Source organism: Jaculus jaculus, chromosome X, assembly GCF_020740685.1.
Source record: "Jaculus jaculus isolate mJacJac1 chromosome X, mJacJac1.mat.Y.cur, whole genome shotgun sequence".
Lineage (NCBI taxonomy): Eukaryota > Metazoa > Chordata > Mammalia > Rodentia > Dipodidae > Jaculus > Jaculus jaculus.
In genome coordinates this window covers 71,874,804-71,899,427 of record NC_059125.1, presented here as the reverse complement: position 1 = coordinate 71,899,427, position 24,624 = coordinate 71,874,804, and the positions used below count along the sequence as shown (strand labels likewise).

General features: G+C 36.6%; 1 protein-coding gene across 1 annotated transcript in view; it reads left to right on the top strand.

The window, feature by feature from the left end:
* Window positions 1–24,624, top strand: part of Brwd3 (bromodomain and WD repeat domain containing 3) — a 162,077-nt gene that overhangs the window by 103,230 nt on the left and 34,223 nt on the right. Inside the window, exons 17-24 of the mRNA XM_004669595.3 lie at window positions 768–993; window positions 3,373–3,540; window positions 4,762–4,945; window positions 6,867–6,960; window positions 14,396–14,545; window positions 17,177–17,253; window positions 18,084–18,252; window positions 21,285–21,398. Of these exons, the coding sequence (XP_004669652.1) occupies window positions 768–993; window positions 3,373–3,540; window positions 4,762–4,945; window positions 6,867–6,960; window positions 14,396–14,545; window positions 17,177–17,253; window positions 18,084–18,252; window positions 21,285–21,398 (1,182 nt within the window). The remainder of the gene's footprint in view (window positions 1–767; window positions 994–3,372; window positions 3,541–4,761; window positions 4,946–6,866; window positions 6,961–14,395; window positions 14,546–17,176; window positions 17,254–18,083; window positions 18,253–21,284; window positions 21,399–24,624) is intronic.

Genomic DNA, 24,624 nt, shown 5'->3' with positions numbered 1-24,624 from the left:
TTGCCTTTCTTACTATGCACATTATACTTCATCTATCCTTATGTGAATAAAAATTAGAAAAATATAAGTTCGTTATATAGATTTATACTTTTTTCTCAGTTTTTATTAACATTTTCCGTGATTATAAAAAATATCCCATGGTAAAACCCTCCCTCCCCCTTACACAGTTTTTTTTTAAATTTTTATTTATTTATTTATTTATTTATTTATTTATTTGAGAGTGACAGACACAGAGAGAAGGACAGATAGAGGGAGAGAGAGAGAGAATGGGCACGCCAGGGCTTCCAGCCTCTGCAAATGAACTCCAGACGCGTGCGCCCCCTTGTGCATCTGGCTAACGTGGGACCTGGGGAACCGAGCCTCGAACCAGGGTCCTTAGGCTTCACAGGCAAGCGTTTAACTGCTAAGCCATCTCTCCAGCCCCTTTATTGCTTTCTTTTTTCTTGAAATGTTTTTATTAGCATTTTCCATGATTATTAAAAAAATCCCATGGTAATTCTCTCCCTCCCCACCCACCACGCTTTCCACTTTTACAGTTTTTTTAACATAACATAAGTCAAAATATCAAACTTTAATAGATTGTTGTTTTACTTCTTTGTATTCTAATTAGAGAAGTAAAATGTAGGGCTACAAATAATGCAAATCACAGAAAGTTGTAAATAATTTGGCTAATTCAAGAAGCATGTGTACACTAGGAATAAAAATAAGGGTTTAATTTATAAGTTCTTAGTGGATGTTAAATACTAAAAGTCAAATCTCTCCTGAAGATTCCAGATCAGATGTTCTTCCACACGGATTATCGACCACTTATCCGTGATGCCAATAACTATGTATTAGATGAACAAACTCAACAAGCTCCTCACCTCATGCCTCCCCCTTTCTTGGTGGATGTCGATGGAAATCCCCATCCTACAAAATTTCAACGGCTGGTACCAGGACGGGAAAATTGTAAAGATGAACAACTTATACCACAATTGGGATATGTGGCCAATGGTATGTTATCTCCCCAAGCAAATTTAAAATATTTTATAAAATATACTGCTAACTTTCCTTGAGATAGTTTCTCATTAAATGCTAGAGTAGGTTATTACACATTTTGTGTATTATATCTATAGATGTTCATTTATATGGTTTTTCTTTTCTTTTTACTTTACCAGAGTAGTCTTTTTCACTAGCTAGTTTTTATACATATTTAAGTGGCTGGTAACAAACATAAACATATGCCTAAGCAGATAATTTGTTGATCTTCTTCCTTATTAACCATTAACATACCATGTTCTTTATAGTATTGGAGTCTAGGAATAGTTAAATTTACTAACTTTAATGTGTTAAGCTTTTATAATTGGTGAAATCTCATTAATTGTTGTGTTGGTATCTCAGTTTGAAAGTCCTTAGTTGATGGACCTAAGAAGAGGAGACTTTAAATGCTGCAAGCTAGAATAATAAAGCATTCTAAATGATTTAAATACAAAAAGTCATAGAAGGTATTGAGGAAGTAGTGATAAATGTAGTGCATGAAGGGTTGTAAAATTAGTTGTGGAAAAAGCTATTCCCTGTTAAAGCAGCTGGATCTCTAATAGCATATTTCAGCTCTGTATTACTTTCTTTCTAGTCTCTTTTGTGGAATACCTTCATACCGGTGTGTTATTTAGTGGTGTCATTTAAGTATAGGGTAGTAAGTTATAGATTTACAAATGGAATCTCCCTTATTACTTCCTTCCCTCCCTCCCTCCTTTTATTTATTTGTTTTTTATCCCAGGCCAGCTGAAAACTCACAGTTCTCCTATACCAGCCTTCCTAGTGTTGGGATTACAACCATGTACCACCATGCCTTTTTCTGAATTTTCTTTCTTTACTAAGCAATTAAGGCTTGATTTTACCTTTATAGAATAAAATGATATGGATATTCTTTTATGTCCTTTTATGAAGTTTTGTATGACAATGAACTGGCATTACATATGTGTCAATATTTACTGTGAAGATACAGTCTTTATCAACCAAGAAATAAAAAGGAATTCATTCTACTCTATTTGTTCAATTATTTGTTTACTCTGTGATGTATCACTTGATGTAATTACAAAACATGGTGCATTTGACAAATAAAAAAATTCACTTAGAAGTGAACATTGAATTTCAACCTATCATAAAAATATTTGGGGGGTCCTGGGGAGATGGCTTGGTAGGTTAAGTGCTTGCCTGTGAAGCCTAAGAACCCCGGTTCAAGGCTCAATTCCCCTGGACCCATGTAAGCCAGATGCACATGGTGGTGTATGCATCTGGAATTTGTCTGCAGTGGCTGGAGGTCCTGGTGCACTTATTTTCTCTCTCTTTCTGCTTCTTTCTCTCTCTGTCACTCTCAAATAAATAAAAATAAAAAATAAACAAAAACATTCTGATCTAAAGACCTTACTTTAACTTTTTTAGGAATGATTTTTTCACAAAGGAGGGATGTAAACCATCTTAGGTAGCTGGTTGAACTTATTTAAACCTTATTTAGACCAGGTATGGTAGCTTTCACCTATAATCTCAACACATGAGAGAATGAAAGTAGGAAGATTGCCATGAGTTCGAGGCCAATTTAGGTTACAGAGTAAGACCCTTTGTCAAAAAAGAAAATAGTAATCAAAAGCCTTAATCAGGGCTGGAGAGATGGCTTAGCGGTTAAGCACTTGCCTGTGAAGCCTAAGGACCCCGGTTCGAGGCTCGGTTCCCCAGGTCCCACGTTAGCCAGATGCACAAGGGGGTGCACGCGTCTGGAGTTCGTTTGCAGAGGCTGGAAGCCCTGGCGCGCCCATTCTCTCTCTCTCTCCCTCTATCTGTCTTTCTCTCTGTGCCTGTCGCTCTCAAATAAATAAAAAATAAATTAAAGAAAAAAAAGCCTTAATCAGCTGAGTGTGATGTCACATACCTTTAATCCTAACACAGGGGAGGCTAAAGAAGAGGATCACTGTGAATTTGAGGCTATCCTGAGACTACAGGATCCTCGGCTTGAGTGAGACTCTACCTCAAAAACAAACAAACAAACAAAAACCTTAAAATGGATCATTTAACTTTAATAGCTGTTCTTTGTGATGAGTTTTTCATAATAATGTATAATGTAGGACCATGGGTAAAATGAAATAAACTTTCATTATATTATTTTAAAAGTTTTTGTTTTGAAGTAGTGTCTTATTCTAGCCCAGGCTTATCTTCCTACCTCTGCTTCCTGAGTGCTGGGATTAAAGGCATGCACCACCACAACTCCCTTGTTTTATTTTAAGCCTGTTTTGGTTCTCAAAATTTATAACTTAAGTTTGTTTCTTTAGCAAGAAAGTTTTAATCTGTACTAAAATAGAATTAATTCTGTGGCTTTTTATCTTTGGTTTCATTAAGGTGATGGTGAGGTGGTAGAGCAGGTAATTGGACAGCAAACCAATGACCAAGAAGAGAGCATTCTTGATGGGATAATAAGGGAGTTACAGAGAGAACAAGATCTGAGACTAATTAATGAAGGAGATGTTCCACATGCTCCAATTAATAGACCATACTCTGTTAATGGTGGTAAGTAATTATACGTTTAAGAAAAAGTAAAAGAATGTATTTTATTTATTGTACTTAAATCAAGTTATTATATATGAGAGTATATCATGTTTATCAATGTAAACATTATTGCACGTTTATAATTATAATATCAAAAGTTCAAAAATATCATAATCTCATCATTTTTGTCTAAAGTGGCTTACCTTCTGATAAAAGATATAGGTGGTATATTTTAATATACTGTTTACTTCTTACTAAATTTATTAGTAGTGTTTTGTTTCTAGAGTCTAGCCTAATGGTCTTGCTCTAGCCTAGGCTAACCTGAAATTCACTATGTAGTCTCAGGGTGGGCTTGAACTCACGGTGATCCTCCTACCTCTACCTCCCAAATTCTGGGATTAATCTAGCCTAGGCTAACCTGAAATTCACTATGTAGTCTCAGGGTGGCCTTGAACTCACGGTGATCCTCCTACCTCTGCCTCCCAAATTCTGGGATTAAAGGCATGTGCCACCACACCCAGCTCTCTTTTTTTGTTTTCTTTTCTATGTATTTATTTTTCTCAAGGTAGGATCTCACTGTAGCCTAGGCTGGCCGGGATCACATTGTGTAGTCACAGGCTGGCCCAAGAGCTCGACAATCCTCCTAACTCTGTCTCCCAAGAGCTGGGATTCAAGGCCACATCCAGCCTCTTTATAAATATTTTTGAATTTCAAAAACCTTGTTTAGATACCTTTTCTATTCAGTTAGTGTGTAGTGGATGGAAATATGAAATTACTTTGAAAAATTAAAAGAATTATAGAACCTTTCAACATTTTTTTTTCTGATTTTTCGAGGTTGGATCTCACTGTAGCCCAGGCTGACCTGGAATTCACTCTGTATTTGGCCTCGAACTCACAGCAGTCCTCCTACCTCTGCCTCCATAGTGCTGGGATTAAAGGTGTGCACTACCATGCCCAGCTTCCCTTTCAACATTTTTATGTACTTACTTTATTTATAATACTATGGGCACTTCAATAGGGTACATTAATATAGAAGGATGAGGCAACAATAACGATACTTCTAGCAGTCTTATCTGTTTCATTGTGCCAAGGAACAAACCTAGAGCCTTTTATATGCTAAGAAAGCACTCTACCACTGTCCCAGCAGTTTTTTTTTTTAATTTCTACTTCATTTAGAACCTCAAACTATAAAGATTGATGTCTTTACTTAGAGTACTATATTTTTCTTTCCTTTTGTTTTAGCTCTGAGTAGTCCAAATATGGACATATCTTCTCCCCCAAATATTGGGCTTCGGCGTAGTGGTCAAATTGAAGGTGTTCGACAAATGCATAATAATGCTCCTCGGAGCCAAATGGCCACTGAACGAGATCTCATGGCATGGAGCAGAAGAGTGGTGGTAAATGAACTAAATAATGGGGTTAGTAGGTAAGTTGATAAGGCAACATTCATATGAAAATCCCAAGCTCTATTTTAGCAAGTAAACTATGTTTTTAGCCTAGTAACTTAGCTGTTTTAATGTAGTTGCATCCTGTATTAGTTTTTCCATATTAATTCTAATTAGCTCATTCCAGAACAAATTTTTTTTAAATTTTTATTTATTTATTTGAGAGCGACAGACACAGAGAGAAAGACAGATAGAGAGAGAGAGAGAGAATGGGCGCGCCAGGGCTTCCAGCCTCTGCAAACGAACTCCAGACGCGTGCGCCCCCTTGTGCATCTGGATAACGTGGGACCTGGGGAACTGAGCCTCGAACTGGGATCCTTAGGCTTCACAGGCAAGCGCTTAACCTCTAAGCCATCTCTCCAGCCCTCCAGAACAAATTTTTATTATTTCTGAGTTGATCTTTGAGATCAATGTTTTGCAGAATACTAAAAAAATAAAACTATTATTCACATTAAATGAGGTATAGTCCAGGTTAGGAAATAAACATCACTATTATTATAACTCATAATAGGTTGCATGTGATAGATAGGTGAGTGATATATGGACCATATATTCAAGAGTGGTGTTAAGGGTGAGCTCATCAGTGTGATATTGGAACAATATGAAAGTGCAATATACATGTGACTCAAATGTTATTTAACTTTCTTCCATTGGATAAAAGTACTTCCTTGTGATAAATTCCAAATCTGGAATAACTATTCTTATTTGTAAATCCTAATATTAACTACAATATCACCTTTAGATATTAATCAACAGTGACTAGAAATAAATAAATACATATAGAAAATTAGAAGTGATAGAGAATGTATAAATTTTGTCTTAACTATGCATCTTCCTAATCAAGTTTTGTCGAAAGAATAGTCAACAAATATAAAAATACATTTGACTTCACTTTTTTGCTTGCCAATATTCTGGTACAAGAGACAAGAATACAAGGATGCATAGTTAACATATGAACTGAATGCGAGGCTTGGCAATAAAACAATTTAAAGTAATTCTTTAAAAGTGCACTTGAATGCAAGGACTCATAGATATTTGTACACTATTGTTCATTGCAAAGGTATTTAAGGCAACCTTTTTGTGGAAACAACTCAGGTATCAATCAGTAATTTAATGTTAACAAATATATGTTCATAAATGGAATTTTATTCAGCTATCACAAACATCTGTGATAATTGCTATAACATGAATAAACTTTGAAAACATTCTGTCAAACACAAAAGGACAAATCTTTGATTTTTTTAAACATATTTAGATCAGCCACATTCATAGACATAATAACATGAATTAGAGGTGTTCAGAGCCTGGAGGTACGAAAAATGTGGAAGTTATTGATTAATAGTTACAGAGTTTCTCTTTGGAGTGATTAAAAACTTTTGAGGATAGATGGCAATAGACATTATGAACATATTAGTGCTTACTGAAATGCAGACCTGAAAAAATATATGGTGTGCGTGTGTTTGCTCTGTATCCATGTTTATATACCTATGTGGTGCCCCATGCACTCCTGTGACAGGTTGTGCTCACCATCATTGGCCATAGTAGAATTTCTGGTGTCCTACTCCATCATTCTTCAGCTCAATCTTATTTGAGCTAGAGTCTCTTAGTGATTTTGAATTTTACCGTTATTTTCATGTGTTTCAGCGATTTTCAGTTATTTGCTCACCTACAAGACTGGGGTTATAGATGTATATGGTCTTACCTAGATGTTTATATGGGTCCTGGGAATCAAACTTGAGTAGTCTTTCAGGCCTTAGGTCCTCATGTTTGTACAGAAAATACACTTAACTATTGAGCCATCTTTTGAGCTCCAAATTTTATATTTTAATAGTATTTTTGTTTACACTATTGGTTTCTCTTTATGCCTCTTTGTTGTTATTTTTACCTCTGATTTGTTAATAGGGTACAAGAAGAATGTCGAAATGCAAAAGGTGACATAGAAATCAGTCTTTATACAGTTGAAAAGAAGAAAAAGCCATCTTCTACCGTCCAAAGAGTAAGTTTACTTTTGCAATATTTTGGGAATATAAAATTGTCAAATAAGAGTTGTTTGAAAGGCAATAGTTCTATATTAAGAGGCTATTTTAAGTTTCATTATTTTTTATTTTTATTTATTTACAAGCAGAGAGATACAGAAGAAAGAAGACAGACTGAGAGACTGGGTGCATTAGGGCCTCCAGCCACTGCAAACTAACTTTATATGCATGTACCATTTTGTGTATATGGTTTTATATGGGTACTAGGGAATCAAAATCAGGTTTTCAGGCTTTATGGGCAAATTTAACCATTGAGCCATCTCTCTAGCACCAAGAGGCTATTTTATACAGAACCTATTCTTTGAATTTCCAATTCATATATATCTGTGTGTATATACATACATACATACATATACACACACACATATGATAATTTTAATTAATTTATTAATTTGAGACAGAGAGCATGAAGGGGAGAGAGGCAGATATAGAGAGAATGGGCATGCCAGGGCCTCTAGCTACTGCAAACAAATTCCATATGCATGCACCACCTTGTGCATCTGACTTATGGGGGTACTGGGGAATTGAACCTGGTTTTGTAGCCTTTGCAGGCAAGTGCCTTAAACACTAACCCATCTCTCCAGCCTGATAATAATAATAATAATAATAATAATAATAATAATAATTGTTTTTAATATTTTATTTATTTATGTAGTTATTTATTTGAGAGAGAAAGGGGGAGGGAAGGGAAGAGAGGGAGGAACAGAGAGAAAGAGAGAGAGAGAGAGAGAGATATGGAAAGTTAGAAAGAATGTACATGCCAAGGCCTCCAGTGGCTACAAATGAACTGTGGATGCATGTGTCACCTTGTGCAGTTACATGGGTCCTGGTGAATCGAACATGGGTCCCTTGGCTTTGCAGGCAAGTGCCTTAACCACTAAGCCATCTTTCTAGGTTAGCCTAATAATTGTTAATAAAAATAGAGTTTGGACTTGAGAGATGGCTTAGCAGTTAAGGCACTTGCCTGCAAAGCCAAAGTACCTAGGTTCAATTTCCCAGGACCTCTGTAAGCCAGATGTACAAGTTGATGCATGCATCGAGTTTGTTTGCACTAGGCTAGAGACCCTGGTGTGCCCATTCTCTCTTTCTCTCTCAGCTAAATAAATAAAAGTAAAATATATTAAGAAAAAAAATGCACAAGGTTAACACTGCCCCACAAAATTCAAACTATCCAGAAATTTTGTAGTTGTCATCACTATAAGTCTAGTATATCTATATTAAAATATTTGCATGTCATTAGCTGGGAGTTGTGTTACATGTCTTTAATCCCAGCAATTGGGAGGCAGAAGTAGGAAGATCACTGTGAGTTTGAAGCCACCCTGAGACTACATAGTAAATTCTAGGTCAGCTTGAGTTAGAATGAGTCCCTACCTCAAAAAAACTATTTTTTTTTCATATTGTTAAAGTATAACCCTATAAATACTGCTTAACACTATTGACAAGGTAATACAAATGTTCACATCCTCTAAATAAGAGATTAGCAAGCTATAGCTGATGGACCAAAACCTATCTGCTTTTTACTGAAAAAGTAAATTTTGCTGGTCTACAACCCCACACTCTTTTTTAAAATTTATTTATTTGACAGACAGGAGAGAGAGTGGGGGGAGAATATGAATATGAATAAGAGAGAATGGTTGTTCCAGGACCTCTTATCACTGTAAACGGACTCCAGATGCAGGTGCCTGTCTGGTGTTACCCAACTATGTGTCTGGCTTAACTTGGGCATGGGGAATTGAACACAGACCATCAAGTTTTGCAAGCAAGTGCCTTTAACTACTGAGCGATATTTCCAACCCCCCACACTCATTTTTATCTTGTTTCATTGTTTTTATGTTATAATGACAGAGTTGAGTAATTGGAACATAAAATATAAGGCCTGGAAACACAAAAATAGATTGTGACCTATAGAAAAATTGTGCTGGTCATTGACCAGACCCACCTCTAGTCTACTTAATCATGAAAGCGCTGATCTATATACTGGGAAATACTGGATTTATTTTCCAGTAGTGCATGCTACCATAGGCAGGCTTACAAATTCCTCATTAGGTATTATTACGCTTTTTAGTACTCTCAGACTCACCATAGTAGAGGGATCAGAATATAAAACGTTTTCCTATTATTGCAAAACTTCTGTAGAATAGCATTAATAAGATAGTCTAGGATGGTTTGTATTTTTTTAAAAACATGCTCATCGGCAGATTCTGGAGTATAACTGCTAATTTTTTCAATATTGATAAATGCAAATTTAGCTAATTACCCTGTGAATATCTAAAGTATTCTTACGTGATTTTAATGTTTGTTTTGAAATTGTGATCTTTTAGCTTATAAATCTTCTCATGTTTGATAATTTTAGATGATTCAGATCCATGATTTCTATCTGTTTAATTATATGTTTTTGTTTTTTGAAGTAGGGTCTCACTGTAGCCCAGGCTGACTTGGAATTCACTATGTAGTCTCAGGGTGGCCTCCAACTCATGGGAATCCTCTTACCTCTGTGTCTTGAGTTCTGGGATTAAAGACATGTACCACCATGCCTGGTCTTGTTTAATGTTTTTTATTAGTATATATTAATTGTATACACTCTGGTTTTCATTATGACATTTTCATGTATGTACATAATGTATTTCAGTCATATTCATCCTGTTGGCCTCAGTTGTCTTTCTCCCACTCCTTCCGATCACCTTCTTCTTTTGAACTAGTTCCCTTTCTATTTTCATAGCATTATAAAACTGTTTTGTGACCCAGTGAGTTTCATTAGGGTTAACTGGAACATGGACAAGAATTTGCTTATAGAAGAATAACACATTATCATTTGCTATGCAACTGAAGAAACTGTCTCTTCTGTCCCCATCATCTGTTAACCATGTATGCATAATCAAAGATGGGTGGTATCCTATGATTCTTTCTACCTTCCATGGTTAGGTTTTAAAAAGTATATTTATTTACACAGAGAGAAAGAGACAGAGAGGGAGGGAGGAATATGAATGAGCATGGGCACACCAGGGCCTCCAGCTGCTGCAAATAAACTCCAGATGCATGAGTCCCCATGTACATCTAGCTTTATATGTGCACTGGAGAATCAAACCCAGGTCATTAGACTTTGCAGGCAAGCGTTGCCTTAACCTCTGAGCCATTTCTCCAGACCCCACATGGTAGGGTTTTGATGGGCCCAGTAAAAGTTGCTTTAAGTTTGAAAGTTCAAAAGCCATATTTTGCCTTGAAGTCTGTATTCTAAACTGCCTGCCTCTGGCTCTTACAACTTTCTGATGCTTCTGCTGTAATGCTCCCTGAGCCTTTTAGGGGAAGATACAGATGTCTTCTTTAGAGATGAACATTCATCATTCAGTTCTTCTTAGCACTTTGACCAGATACCATTCTCTGCAGTAACCTCTGAGCACGGCAAAAAGAAGGTTGGCTGGCAGTAGCACTAATCTGTTGGCATAAACATAGTTATGTCGAAGGCAATTTGTTGAGCACATGAACTCCCTCCTGTTTGTTCCCCTATATTAGACTTGCCAGTATTAAAATAATGATCACATCTTGACTTGCTGGTTTTGATTTTTCATGTACAGCTGATTTATCACCTATTAGACTTATCTGAGACTGCTAGGTTCAGTGTAGTTCTGCAGGCATTTTTGTATATATGGAAAATAATAGGAGTCAGGCATGGTGGAGTGTTGCAGTCAGCTTTGAGTTGTTAGCAGAAAACGTGACAAGAGCAGCTTGTAGTAGAAAGGGTGTATTTTAGCTTACAGACTTGAGGGGTAACCCCATGATAGCTGGAAGAAATGATGGCATGAGCACAGGGTGGACATCAGCTCTTCACCAACATCAAGTGGACAACAGAGACAGGAGTGTGTGCTAAATACTGGCATGGGGAAACTGACTGTAACACCCATAAGCCTGCCCCCAACAATATACCACCTCCAGGAGCTGTTAATTCCAAATCTCCATCAGTTGGGAACCTAGCATTCAGAACACCTAAATTTATGGGGGACACATGAATCAAAGCACCACATGGAGGATACCATAATCCCAACACTGCAGAGATAAGAAAGAAGGATTTCAAGTTTGAGGCCAGTGTGAGTCATACAGCAAAGTCCTGTTTCAAAAATAAGTGGGACACACATTTAATCCCAGTACTTGGGAGGCAGAAGTAGGAGTTTAAGGCCAGCCTGGGCTAAAGTGAGACTGTACTTCGAAAAACAAAAGTTGGGTAGGGTGGCTGGGGAAATGGTGTAGTGGTTAAAGGTGATAGTTTGAAAAGTCTGCTGGCCTGTGTTCAATTTCCTAATACACATGTAAAACCAGGCACACAAAGTAGCACATGCATCTGGAGTTTGTTTGCAGTGGCAAGGGGCCCTGGCATGCCCTTATCCCACTCCCCCTAAATAAAAGTAAATAAGGGCTAGAGAGATGGCTTAGCTGAAAAGACACTTGCCTGCAAAGCCAAAGGACCCATGTTCGATTCTTCTGTACCCGTGTCAGCCAGATGTACAAGGTGGCGCATGCATCTGGAGTTCATTTGCAGTGGCTAGAGGCCCTGGAGCACCCATTTTCCCTCTGTATCCTTTACTTTCTATCTATCTCTCAAATAAAATAATAGAAAGGAAAGAAAATGAAGAAATGTAAATAAACTGAATGATAAAAGAAAGTAGCACATTGACAATTATTTATAAGACTTAAATTTATTAATTTTAATTATATATTACAGTTACAGCTTTGCCATATGATATTGCAAGCAAGACTATTTTACGCTTTAAACATTAAAATAAAATTATTTGTACATCAATTTAGTTAATATTAACTCTTTTTAATCTATAATTGATTTTCTGCCAACCCTTATTATGTCACCAATTGAATTAGTTATTATTTGTAAAATTAACTTTTACATTGTTCACAAATAGCGAGACATAGAGAATTTAAGCATGACATGAACTTTTAAAAAATAATTTCATTTTTTATTTATTTATTTGAGAAGGGGGGAGAAAGAGAGAGGGAGAAAAAAATGGGCATGCAACTGCATCCAGCCACTGCAGACAAACTCTAGATAAATGTGCCACCATGTGCATATATGGCTTATGTGAATTCTGGGGAGTTAAAGCTGGGTCCTTAGGCTTCACAGGGAAGTACCTTAACTGCTAAGCCATTACTCCAGCCCCTTTAAATTATACTTTTTAATCAGCATATAAAATAATGAGCTTCATTATGGCATTATCACAGATACTTTGTTCTTGTTGATCTTCCTCCCTCACTGCTCTCCCCATCCCCCTGAAGCTTTTTCTACTGGTCTTATTTCTTCCTTTAATAGAGCCCTTATATGTGGCTACTAGGGAATCAAACCTAGGTCCTTAGGCTTCACAGGCAAGGCCTTAATCACTAAACCATCCCACCAGTCCCATGACATGCACTTTTTTGTTATATCTTTTATAAATAAATTATCTTTTTATATGTGAGAAGACAGAGAATGGATGTGACATGGACTCTTGCTGCTGCAGACACATTCCAGATACATGTGACACATTGTGCAGTGGGCTTTATGTGGATACTGGGTTCATGGGTATTGGGGAATCAAATCCAGGCCACAGGTTTTGCAAGCAAACAAAACACCTTTAACCACTGAGCAATCTCCTCAGCCCCCTATACATAGAATATCTTCTATTAGTATAAGTTATCTAAACTTTCTTTTTAATACTTTTATAGCTTTTCTGCATGAAAGGATGTGTTAACTTATTTGCCTTTAAAATTATCTTGGGGATTTTGAGTTAGTATCCAGTTTTGTAGGCCAGGATGTTTGGGGACTCACTGTATAAGTAAGTCTGATTGGGTTGAATGGATTCTAATGTGTTTTTTTTTTTTAATAACAGTTAAAAATCTTAAGAATGCTAATATAAATTAAAAATATATAAATGAGTAAATCTAACTATGTGTTGCTAATTTAAAACCTTATATTTTATTGTTGTTGTCTTTTTGGAGGTAGAGTCTCATTCTAGCCTAGGCTTACCTGGAACTCACTATGTAGTCCCAGGCTAGTCTTAAACTCATAGTGATCCTCCTACTTCTGCCTTCTGAGTGCTAGGATTAAAGACATGGGCCAATATACCTGGCTAAAGATTTTTAAAAGAACTAAAGAAGTACCTATTAAGAATTACACTATGTCAAAATATTTGTGGGCTCAGGAACAGTGAAGGACCTATGGGGGTATTGATTATTCACTGTGGGGTCATGAATGCACCAGTTGGTCTTTTCATGAGGACAGCACTCCATAGTATGTATGCCTTCCCTTCTTGTGGGTCTTATATTCTTTCCATTCCCCTGCTCGGTAATGTTTCCTGAGACTTGGATGTAATGTTAGAAATCTCCTTTATTGCCAGACATGATGGAGTATGCCTTTAATCTCAGCATTCAGGAGGCAGAGATAGGAGGATTGTCATGAGTTCAAGGCCACCATAAGACTAAATAAATAAAGAAAAAGAAAAAAAATATTCTTTACTGATAGAGGAGGAAAAAAAGGAATGAGACGATAAAGCAGAGAAAGGGGTATGTCAATGGAATAACTATAGGAGAGGGAGGACAACATAGTGGGAACAGAACCAAATTACAGCACGTTCATGTACAAGGTTCACAGTAAAAATTCAGAAATAGCCAGGCATGGTAGCACATACCTTTAATCCCAGCACTCGGGAGGCAGAGGTAGGATCACTGTGAGTTCAAGGCCACCTTGAGACTGCATAGTGAATTCTAGTTCAACCTGAGCTAGAGTGAGACCCTATATCAAAAAACAAAACAAAACTTCAGAAATTACATATATTTTCAGGAATTTCAAAATTCATAATATTCAGAAACATATTAACAAAAACCTATACATGCATAGGTTGTTTTTGAGGTATGATTTCCCTCTACCCTAGGGTGACCTGGAATTCACTATGTAGTCTCAGGCTGGCCTCAAACTCAGAGCAATTCCCCTACCTCTGCTTCCCAGGGGCTTGGATTGCAGTCATGTAATCGGTAAAATATTTTTAAAAATAATAAAAATCAAACATAACAGTATAAAAATAACTGTAGAAATTGAAAAAATACAAAAGCTAAATAATTTTATAGTAGTCTAAAAGAAATATATTAAATATAATATGGATGTCTTATTCATTCTATAATAATTGTGAGTAACATGGTATATATCTATTCCAAATAGGTAAATTCTTGAGACATAAGACATTGACCAACATCTTGAATTGATCACAAAGCTATATAATAGAAAATGATTATATAGTTCTATATTGATTTTCATTTTGGAACTTTACTCTCATCCCTATCTGATTTGTTTTACACATGTTCAGCTTTTTGTGCCTTCATTGATGATTTTATCTTTCCAAATCTGTTTTCCATTTCTTACAGAATGATTATCAGCCTAGCTGTGGACGATCTTTGCGAAGGACACAACGCAAACGTCAGCATACTTACCAAACACGGTCCAATATAGAGCATAATTCACAAGCATCATGTCAAAATTCAGGTGCACAGGAAGATTCTGACAGCTCCTCAGAGGTGATGTCCACTGTTTATTCATTGTATGCTTTTTCTTAGGAAGGTTCTCACTCTCACCCTTGCTGACCTGACACTCACTCTGTAGCCCAGAGTGGCCTCAAACTTATGCTAATCCTTCTACCTCAGCATCCTGAGTACTGGAATTAAAGGAGTAAGCCACAATGTTTTGTTAAATTATTTTAATTAGCATACCAAAAGCTTAGCCTGTGTTTGTGGCACACATCTATAATCTAGCAGTCCAATTATGGAGAGGCATAGACAGGAGGATAAATTACACCTCAGGTTTGAGGTCACCTTGGCCATCAAACAATCAAACTTGTGGCTAGTCAATGAAAACAAACAATACAACACAACTAACAACAAAAATCCAGACACAGTACCCCTATCTCTGAGGAGGTAGAACTCACTAAGCACCTTCTATTGCTTCCATATTATTTCCCTCCAACTTGTTCTGGAGTATGCTTCTTATATAAAACTGTTGATACATGATGAATTCTGAGCAAGGAAAAGGGCTTATTTCAGTCATCAACTTAAAGAAAAAAATATCAGGTGGGCAGAATAGGTAAATACAAGCATGGTGATAAACTTCCCCAAAAAGAAGAGACTCAATCCAAGCATGGTGGCACAAGCCTATAATCCCAGCACTCGGGAGACAGAGGTAGGAGGATTGCCATGAGTTCAAGGCAAGCATGAGACTACGTAGTGAATTCCATGTCAGCCCAGGCTACAGCAAGACCCTGCCTCAGACAATAAATAAGTAAATAAATAAATAAATAAAAGAGAGAGGCTAAGTATGATTTTTTTGTTTCCTAGCTTGTACTCTCCATTTGGGTTTGCTTTTCATGGTCATTTGAGTAGAAAATTAAGAGTATTATTCATAAGTAAGGTATTTCATTCTTTCAGGTGTCTTTCCCAGTTTCTACCTAAGATATTATTGTGGGAAAGGTATCACTTAGGCTAGAATAAATGTCATTTTGGGAAAGTAAGAAGAAACCTTAGAAATGGAACCAAGTAAACTATAAATAGTGGAAATAAGTTAACACTTCTAGAATTGTTTGTGTAATTGCTTAGTATATACATTTTCTGTTACTAATCACTTTAGTCATAGAGATGATTGAGTGTTGATTTATTTCAGGCCCACCTTTTTCATGGCAATGAGAAAAGAAGATGCCATTTCTTTTCCTCCTGTTCTTTTCTCCAATCATTTTGCTCCTTTAACAATTCTGTTCATTAGGTAGTGTTGTAGTTAATTTCTCATTGCCAGGAAAAATCATCTGAGTGAAAGCAAGTTTTTATTTTGTTTTACAGTCTTGAGGGGAAGCTTCATGATGGCAGGGTTAAGATAGTATAGCAGGGGCTGGACATCACCTCCTTGCTAACAGCAGGTGAAAAATAGCAGGAGAATGAGCCAACTAATACTAGTGTAGTATACAGCTTCAGGTCAGTAAGATGAACTTCCAGACCAAGCATAGTTATGGAAGCGGTTTATTGAACCTTACAGATCTAGGGGAAGTTCCATAATGGCATTAGAAGCATTCCTGCTTTTCACAGGTCCAAGCAGAGAGAGAAAAAGCCACAAGCCAAAAGCCATGCCACATAGCACACTTCAGGAACTCCAGGCAGACTAGGCACTTTGCATATCTTTAGATTAGAATTTCAAATCCACTATCACACCTTAGGGCTGAAACTGCCCAGTGACACCTCCTCCACCGAGGTGGCTGGAAATCCAAGAAATTTTAATAAACTTCGGAAACTATTGGGGGGTTATTTCTTCAAACTACCGGCAACTAGCAAACTAGGGGCTAATAAAACTCAAGGTCCATCCTCAGTGGCACACCTCCTCCAGCAAGGCTCAACCTCCCAAATTTCTATCAGCTAGTGATCAAATATTTAGAACATAAGAGGTTTGGGGACATATCTGTTTCAAACAGGACAGGTACAAAATGAGATTTTAATTGTATGCTGATACTATATCATCTTCTTCTTTTCATCTACCATTCATAGTTCTTAAACTAATTTTTTTAGATATGTCCTCTTTTCCTCCATGAATATCTTCACTGTAAAATAATACTCATATCCAATATTTAAAAAACTTTTTTTTTCATTTTTTTAAATTTACTTATTTGAGAGTGACAGAGAGAGAGGGAGAGAGAGACAGATAAAGAGAGAATGGGCGTGCCAGGGCTTCCAGCCACTGCAAACGAACTCCAGTCGCATGTGCCCCCTGGTGCATCTGGCTAACATGGGTCCTGGGGAATCGAGCCTCGAACCAGGGTCCTTAGGCTTCACAGGCAAGCGCTTAACCGCTAAGCCATCTCTCCAGCCCTCATATCCCATATTTTTAAATGAATGTTCTTAGCATTTTAGAGGACTATACTTGTATTTGTTCTTAAGGAAATTTTCTGAAGCAATAAAAATAATGTTTTATATCTATAAGATAGTATGATGTCAGAAATTTTTGGATACCTGGTAGGTTTACCTGTAATTTATAGACATATATAGGAAATATTATATATATATTAACTAGAATGAATTTTCAGGGAATGAAGAGTCATAAAACAGGTAGTTGACTCCTAGTGAATATTGTGCTACCTAATCCTCACTATATACTTCACTTTCTCCTTTCTGTAGGAAGATGAAACTGTTGGCACAAGTGATGCTTCTGGAGAGGATCCTGTTGTTGAATGGCAAAGTGAAAGTTCATCTAGGTAGTAATGATTCTGATTTGGTCAAAATTATCTTAAGTTTTTAGTGTGAACTTATATTTTTGTAGGGACTTGATAAAAGGTGATATTTTATAGTAGAAGTACAATTATTGGACTTGAAATCTAGAGACATTTTTTTTCTTCATGATTCTCATATATTCTATGACATTACAATAAGTTTTAAGAGCTTTTTGTCATTCAAGATTCTACATATTGGCAAGTTTCTATATTTAGTTGAAGTCACCCTTTCCAGCAGTAAGGTACATCTTCATTTTATGCCTTTAATTCCAGCACTCAGGAGGCAGAAGTAGGAGGATCACTATGAGTTGAAGGCCACCTTGAGATCATATAGTGAATTCCAGGTCTGGGCTAATGTGAAACCCTACCTTGTGAGAAAAAAAAAAAAGAAAAAAGGAAGAAAGAATAGATAATAGATAAGAAATATTTTTATCAAGGGGCCGGAGAGATGGCTTAGCGGTTAAGCGCTTGCCTGTGAAGCCTAAGGACCCCGGTTCGAGGCTCGCTTCCCCAGGTCCCACGTTAGCCAGATACACAAGGGGGCGCACGCGTCTGGAGTTCGTTTGCAGAGGCTGGAAGCCCTGGCGCACCCATTCTCTCTCTCTCCCTCTATCTGTCTTTCTCTCTGTCTCTGTCGCTCTCAAATAAATAAATAAAATATTAAAAAAAAAAAAAAGAAATATTTTTATCAAATCATAGAGTGATCAAAATTCTATTTTTTTTTTACTTTTCTGTCAGTCTGTAAAATTTGTAATGCTAGTTGACAACCAAATGAGATAGAACACTTCTTTGTTTATTCTTTGATTTATTTACAGTGATTCATCAAGTGAATATTCTGATTGGACAGCAGATGCTGGAATAAATTTGCAACCTCCAAAAAGACAAACCAGACAGGCAACACAGAAAATCTACAGCAGCTCTGATGAAGAGAATTTGAAGTCACTAGAAGACCGGCAAAAGAAACCTAAGCAGACGCGAAAGAAGGTTTGCAACTATACTGGTTTTATTTGCTTTTGCTGTTGCTGTCTGTTTGTGCCTTTGATATTTGAAGATATAATAGCAACATTTGACTTTTCTCTAAAAATAAATTTCATCTGACAAACCAAGTGGCTAATAGTACTTTAAAGTGACTTCAAATTAGAAGGATTTTTTTTTTTGGCATCAAAAGTATGGGGTTAAACTGCTTTCATTGTTAATGTGTCTTATTTATTATTTATTTGTTTATTTATTTATTTGCAAGTAGATAAAGATAGAAGAGAGACAGACAGAGAGAATGGAGGTGTCAGGGCCTCCAGCCACTGCAAAGAAACTCCAGATGCATGTGTCATGTTGTACATCTGGTTTTACATGGATACTGGGGAATCAAACTTGGGTCATTAGGCTCTGCAGGCAAGCACCTTATCCACTGAGCAATCTCTTCAGCCCTCTTTTGTATTTTTAAAGTAAAAGTTTGACAGTTGTTATAATGTAGCAAAGTCCTACAAAATGAGCCATTATAGTATAAAATTATTTTGTCATTTTTGCTCATTATAAATTTGTATACTTGTTTGAACCAGAATGGAAGGGCATGGTAAATTTAGAGAGCTCTTGTATTCCTTTTCATTTTATTTCATTAATTTACATAGCACCTAGTATTTTATCCTTATTTTATATGCTAACATTATAATGAGAATGTGTTTTCACACTTATAACAGAAAAAAAGGTTATAGTTATATAAAACTTCAGGAAATCTGAATGACTATATGTAGAATGACTGATATTCCTAACAAATGAACTCTTAATCTTAGTATTATAAAAAAAAAAGAAAAGAAAACATTAGGGGTGGAGAGATGGCTTAGCAGTTAAGTGCTTACCTATGAAGCCTAAGGACCCTGGTTCAAGGCTCCATTCCCCAGGACCCACGTTAGCAAGATGTGCAAGGGGGTGCACGTGTCTGGAGTTCGTTTGCAGTGGCTGGAGGCCCTGGTGTGTCCATTCTCTCTCTCTCTCTCTCTCTCGCTCTCTCTCTCGCTCTCTCTCTGCCTCTTTCTCTTTTTCTGTCATTCTCAAATAAATAAATACACAAAAAAATAAGAAAACATTATACACTTTTATTTGCAAGCAGAGAGAGAGCGAGAGAGAGAGAGAGAGAACAGGGATAGACAGAGAATGGATGCACCAGGGCTTGTAGCCACTGCAAACAAACTCCAGATGCATGTGCCTCTTGTGCTTCTTGCTTACGTGGGTCCTGGGGAATTGAACCTGGGTCCTTTGGTTTTGCAGGCAAATGCCTTAACTGCTAAACCATCTCTCTAGCCCTGTATCCTATTTATTAGTAAACATAATTTCTTTTTTCCAGAACAGGCAATTCAATGTAGGTTTTTTTTTAAACATTTCCAGGATATATTTATTTTCTTTCATATATAAATAAAGTTTGTTAATCTTTATACAAGCTGGACAAGTGCTTTACTACTGAAATAAATCTATAGCCCTTTTTGGACTTTTTCTTGAAAGAGAGTCTTGCTGAGTTGCCCAGGCTAACCGTGAGTTTATAATCCTTTTGCCTCAGTCTCCTGAGTAGTTGGGATCACAAGCCTGCAGCATCAGCCTATCATTATGGTTTTTTTTTACATTATTATAGAGAACTATAGTATATTAACATATGAAATTTGATCATATTCTTCTTCCATTATATCTTATTTTTTTCAATTTTTTTATTTTTTAATTAATTAAATTATTTTTTTGAGGTAGGGTTTCACTCTAGCCCAGGCTGACCTGGAATTCACTATGTAGTCTCAGGGTAGCCTCCAACTCATAGTGGTCCTCCTACCTCAGCCTCCTGAGTGTTGAGATAAAAAGTGTGTGCCACCTCCCCTGGCTCAATATTTTTATTTATTTCCAAAGAAAGAGAGGAAGTAATAGAAAGAGAGTGGGATGTAAGGAGAAAGAAAGTATAGATGTGCCAGGGATGCTTGTCACTGAAAATGAAGTACAAACATATGTTCCTCTTTGTGTACCTGGCTTTACACTTGTACTGGGGAATTTTACCCAGACCATCAGGCTTTGCAACCAAGTGCCTTTAACTGCTGAGCCACCTCTCCAGCACCAACCTGTGCAATTTTAGAAGCAAGTTTGGCCATCAATTTTAAAATAAAAATGTTCATATTCTCTGAAATATCAATTTCACTCCTAGGCATATGTACTTCAGAAATACTTAAATATTATATTAATACTTAAATACTTAAATTCAGCAATATAACTGTTTATCCAAGGAAGCCCATTAAATGTGTATACACATACAGAAATAGTTTACATGGTTATAATTATAAATATTCTATGTGCATGTTTATATTGCACTAGAATGTCTATCTTGTTTATTATCATTATTATATTGCTAAAATTTATTGTTACTAGTATTTGAATGGATACGATGTTTAAGAAACATGAAGAGTTAAAAGCGGTTTGTTTAGATAGTATAGAAGTATGTCAAGTTATTATCTGTGATCTAGAAGTAAGCCATTTGATTTTTTTTTGTTTGTTTTTCAAGGTAGGGTCTCTCTCTATCCCATTGACCTGCAATTTGCTATGTAATCTCAGGGTCACCTTGAACTCATGGTGATCCTCCTACCTCTGCCTCCCGATTACTGGAATTAAAAGCATGTGCTACCATGCCTGGCCTTTGAGGTTTTTTTTTTTTTTTTAATTGGTACCAGGCAAAATGTATAAAAGAATGTTTTTTTTTTGTTTGTTTGTTTTGTTTTGTTTTGTTTTTCGAGGTAGGGTCTCACTCTGGCTCAGGCTGACCTGGAATTCACTATGTAGTCTCAGGGTGGCCTCGAACTCTCGAGATCCTCCTACCTCTGCCTCCCAAGTGCTGGGATTAAAGGCGTGCGCCACCACGCCCGGCTAAAAGAATGTTTTTTAAGTTTGTATATAACCTAAAAATTTTAATGTTTTCTACCTGCTATTTTCCTATTATTAATGCTTGTGCTTATGAACTATATGTAATATAATACTATACATTCTTTTAATTTTAGAAAAGTGGACTTGTTTCCATGGCAGGTGAGCCCAATGAAGAGTGGTTTGCCCCCCAGTGGATTTTGGATACCATACCACGACGTTCTCCATTTGTTCCACAGATGGGAGATGAGGTACTTATTATCTGGTAAAACACTTTTTCCCTTGAAGCTCAAAGAGCACTAACATTATTCTACCTTAGAATTTTATTTTTGTTTTCTGAGTGATTTTTTTTATTAATTAGTTTTATACTAAGTGAATGCAGTCAAGTTGGTATCATTATTAGGCTCATCCATGCCCTACCCCTTCCTCTTTGCCCCTCCTTGTTGAAATATATGGGTTGTTCATTGTGGAGTTAGCCCACAGTTATGGGTGAAGGAGATCGACACAGAGAACAATCAACTCCTACCAAATTAGATATCCAGAGACATAGAGGCTCCCAACACCTCATCACTGAAGCAGACCTGAAATGAACCCAACATAGCTCAGGAAAATTTTGTGGAAGAGGGGCCAGAGAGAATGTCAGAGTCACATGTTGGGTCATGATACACAGAGACATTTCTCCTAACCATCTTAGAAAATTTTTTAAAATATTTTTTATTTTTATTTATTTATTTATTTTTTTATTTGACAGTGATAGAGAATGAGGCAGATGGAGAGAGAGAGAGAGATAATGGGTGCGTCAGGGCTTCCAGCCACTGCAAACGAACTCCAGATGCATGTGCCTCCTTGTGCATCTGGCTAATGCTGATAAACATGAAAAAAAATATATATGTGTGTGTGTATATATATATATATATATATATATATATATATATATATATATATATATATATACACACACATATATATGTTGTTGTTTTGTTTTGTTTTTTGAGGAAGGGTCTCATTCCAGCTCAGACTTACGTGGAATTCACTGTGTAGTCTCAGGGTGGCCTCGAACTCACGGTGATCCTCCTACCTCTGCCTCCCAAGTGCTGGGATTAAAGGTGTACACCAACATGCCTGGCTTAAACATGAATATATATTTGTAATATTTCCAGGCAAAAATGACTTAAAATCCCACATGATGAAAAACTGTAATTTTTTTTCCTGTTCTTTGTTTTTTTCTTCGACGTAGGGTCTCGATTTACCCCAGCCTGATATAGAATTCACTATATAGTGATCTCAGGCTGGCCTCAAATTCACAGTGATTCTCCTACCAGTGCCTTCCAAGTGCTGGTATTAAAGGAGTGCACCACCATGTCCAGCATCTTATTTTTTAATTTATTTATTAGCATACAAAGAATAAGGTTGCATTTTGGTGTTCCAACATTTTTATGTCCTTTCACCTCTCTTCTTCCGCTTTGTGCCCTCCTCAATTTAGCCTTCTTTCTGCTTTTAAGCAAGTACCTTTAACTACTATGCCATCTCTTCAATCTCCTTTATGCTTTCATACTACTTTTATCTTTTTGTCCTTTCCTGCCTTCTCAGCAACTTTTGATGTTTTCCCATACAGTATAGTGTTGGCTGTAGGTTTGTCATATGTACCCTTAATTAATTTCATGTATGTTCTTTATTCCTTTCATCATGGGGGCACATTGAAGGAAGGCATGCCTTCTCTACATCTCTAGTGATGTTCATATGATTTGTATCCTTTGTTATTTAAATATAGTGAATTGTAGTTATTGATTTGTATATGTTGAACTAACCCTGCATCCCTAGGATGGAACCTGCTTGGTCTTGGTATATTATCTTCATTATATGTTCTTGAATTCTGTTTGTAAGAGTTTTTTTTTTTTTCCAAGGTAGGTTCTTACTGTAGCCTAGGCTGACTGGGAACTCACTCTGTAGTCATGGGCTGGCCTTGAAATAACAGCTATCTTCCTACCTCTGCCTTCTGAGTGCTGTGATTAAAGCTGTGCACCATCACACTCAGCTATTTACAAGAATTTTGTTGACAATTTTTATATCTGTGCTCAACAGAGAAATATTGCTCTTTAGTTTTCATTTTTGTTGTCTTTATGCAGTTTTTAAGAGTAATTTCTTTTAATATTTTAATTATTTATTTTCAAGTGGGGACAGTAGGGAAGAAAGAGAATAGGTATGCCAGAGAGAGAGAGAGAGAGAGAAAGAAAGAGAAAGAGGGAGGGAGAGAATGAATATGGGTATGCCACAACTCTCGCAACAGCAGACGAACTCCAGATGCATGCTCCACATTGTGCATCCGGTTTTATGTGGGTACGGAGGAATTAGACCTGGGCCTTCAGGCTTTCCAAGCAAGTGCTTTAACTGCTAACCCATCTGTCTAGCTCCTTTATCCAATTTTGATATCAGGATATTACTGGCTTTATAGAATGAGTTTGGTAGTATTCCTTCCCTTTCTATTTTGTGAATCAGGTTGAGAAGTATTGGTTTTAAGTTTTCCATAAAACTCTGGTAGAATTTGGCAGCCTATTCATCTGCTCTGGCCTTTCTTTGTGAGGAGACTTTTAACTTCTTGGAATATCAGCTTTCATAGTACTGCCTAATTTTCTTCTGGATTCCATTGTAGTCTATTGTAACAATCCTTTTTTTCCATCTCTAATTTTATTTATTTGGATCTTCTTTCTCTTTCTTTTGGTTAGATGGGCTAGGGGTTTGTCAATCTTGTTAGCTTTATCAAAAATCTAACTCTTGGATTGCTGGATTTTATATATTGTTATTTTGTCATTTTCATTAATTTTTGCCCTATTTCTTGTTACCTACTGGGTTTGGAACTGGCATATGTTTTTCTAGCACCTTAAATTATTTGAGGTTGCTCACAAATTTTAATTTGCTCACTTGTGGATATAAAGTTTCCTTTTAGGACTGTCTTGATTATATACCAAAAGATCTGACACATTGTATTAATATTTTCATTCATTTGTAGTAAATTTAAGTTACTCCATGATGGCTTCAATGACCCACTGTTCATTCAAAAGTACATTTGCTTTATTCTCCGTGTATTTGCATGGTTGCTAAAAGTGTTTCTTATTGATTGTATGGTCTGGAGGAATACAAGGTCTTATCTCATTTTTTTTTCTATTTGTTAAGGCTTAATTTGTTGCCTATGATATGGTAAATTTTGTGGTAGTTTCTATGTACAACTGAGAAAAAAATGTGTATTCAATATCTTGGATGGAATGTGCTTATAGCTATCTGTTAAATCAAGTTGGTCTTTTAAAAAATTCTTACTTATATTTGTATGTGTGTGTGCATGCCTGTGTGTGTGTGTGTGTGTGTGTGCGTGTGTATGTACATACTAGAGTCTCTTGGTGCTGCAATTATGCCTGGTTGGTTTTATGTGTGTGGTAGGGGAATTGAATTTGGGTTGTCAGGCTTCACAAGCGAGCATCTTTA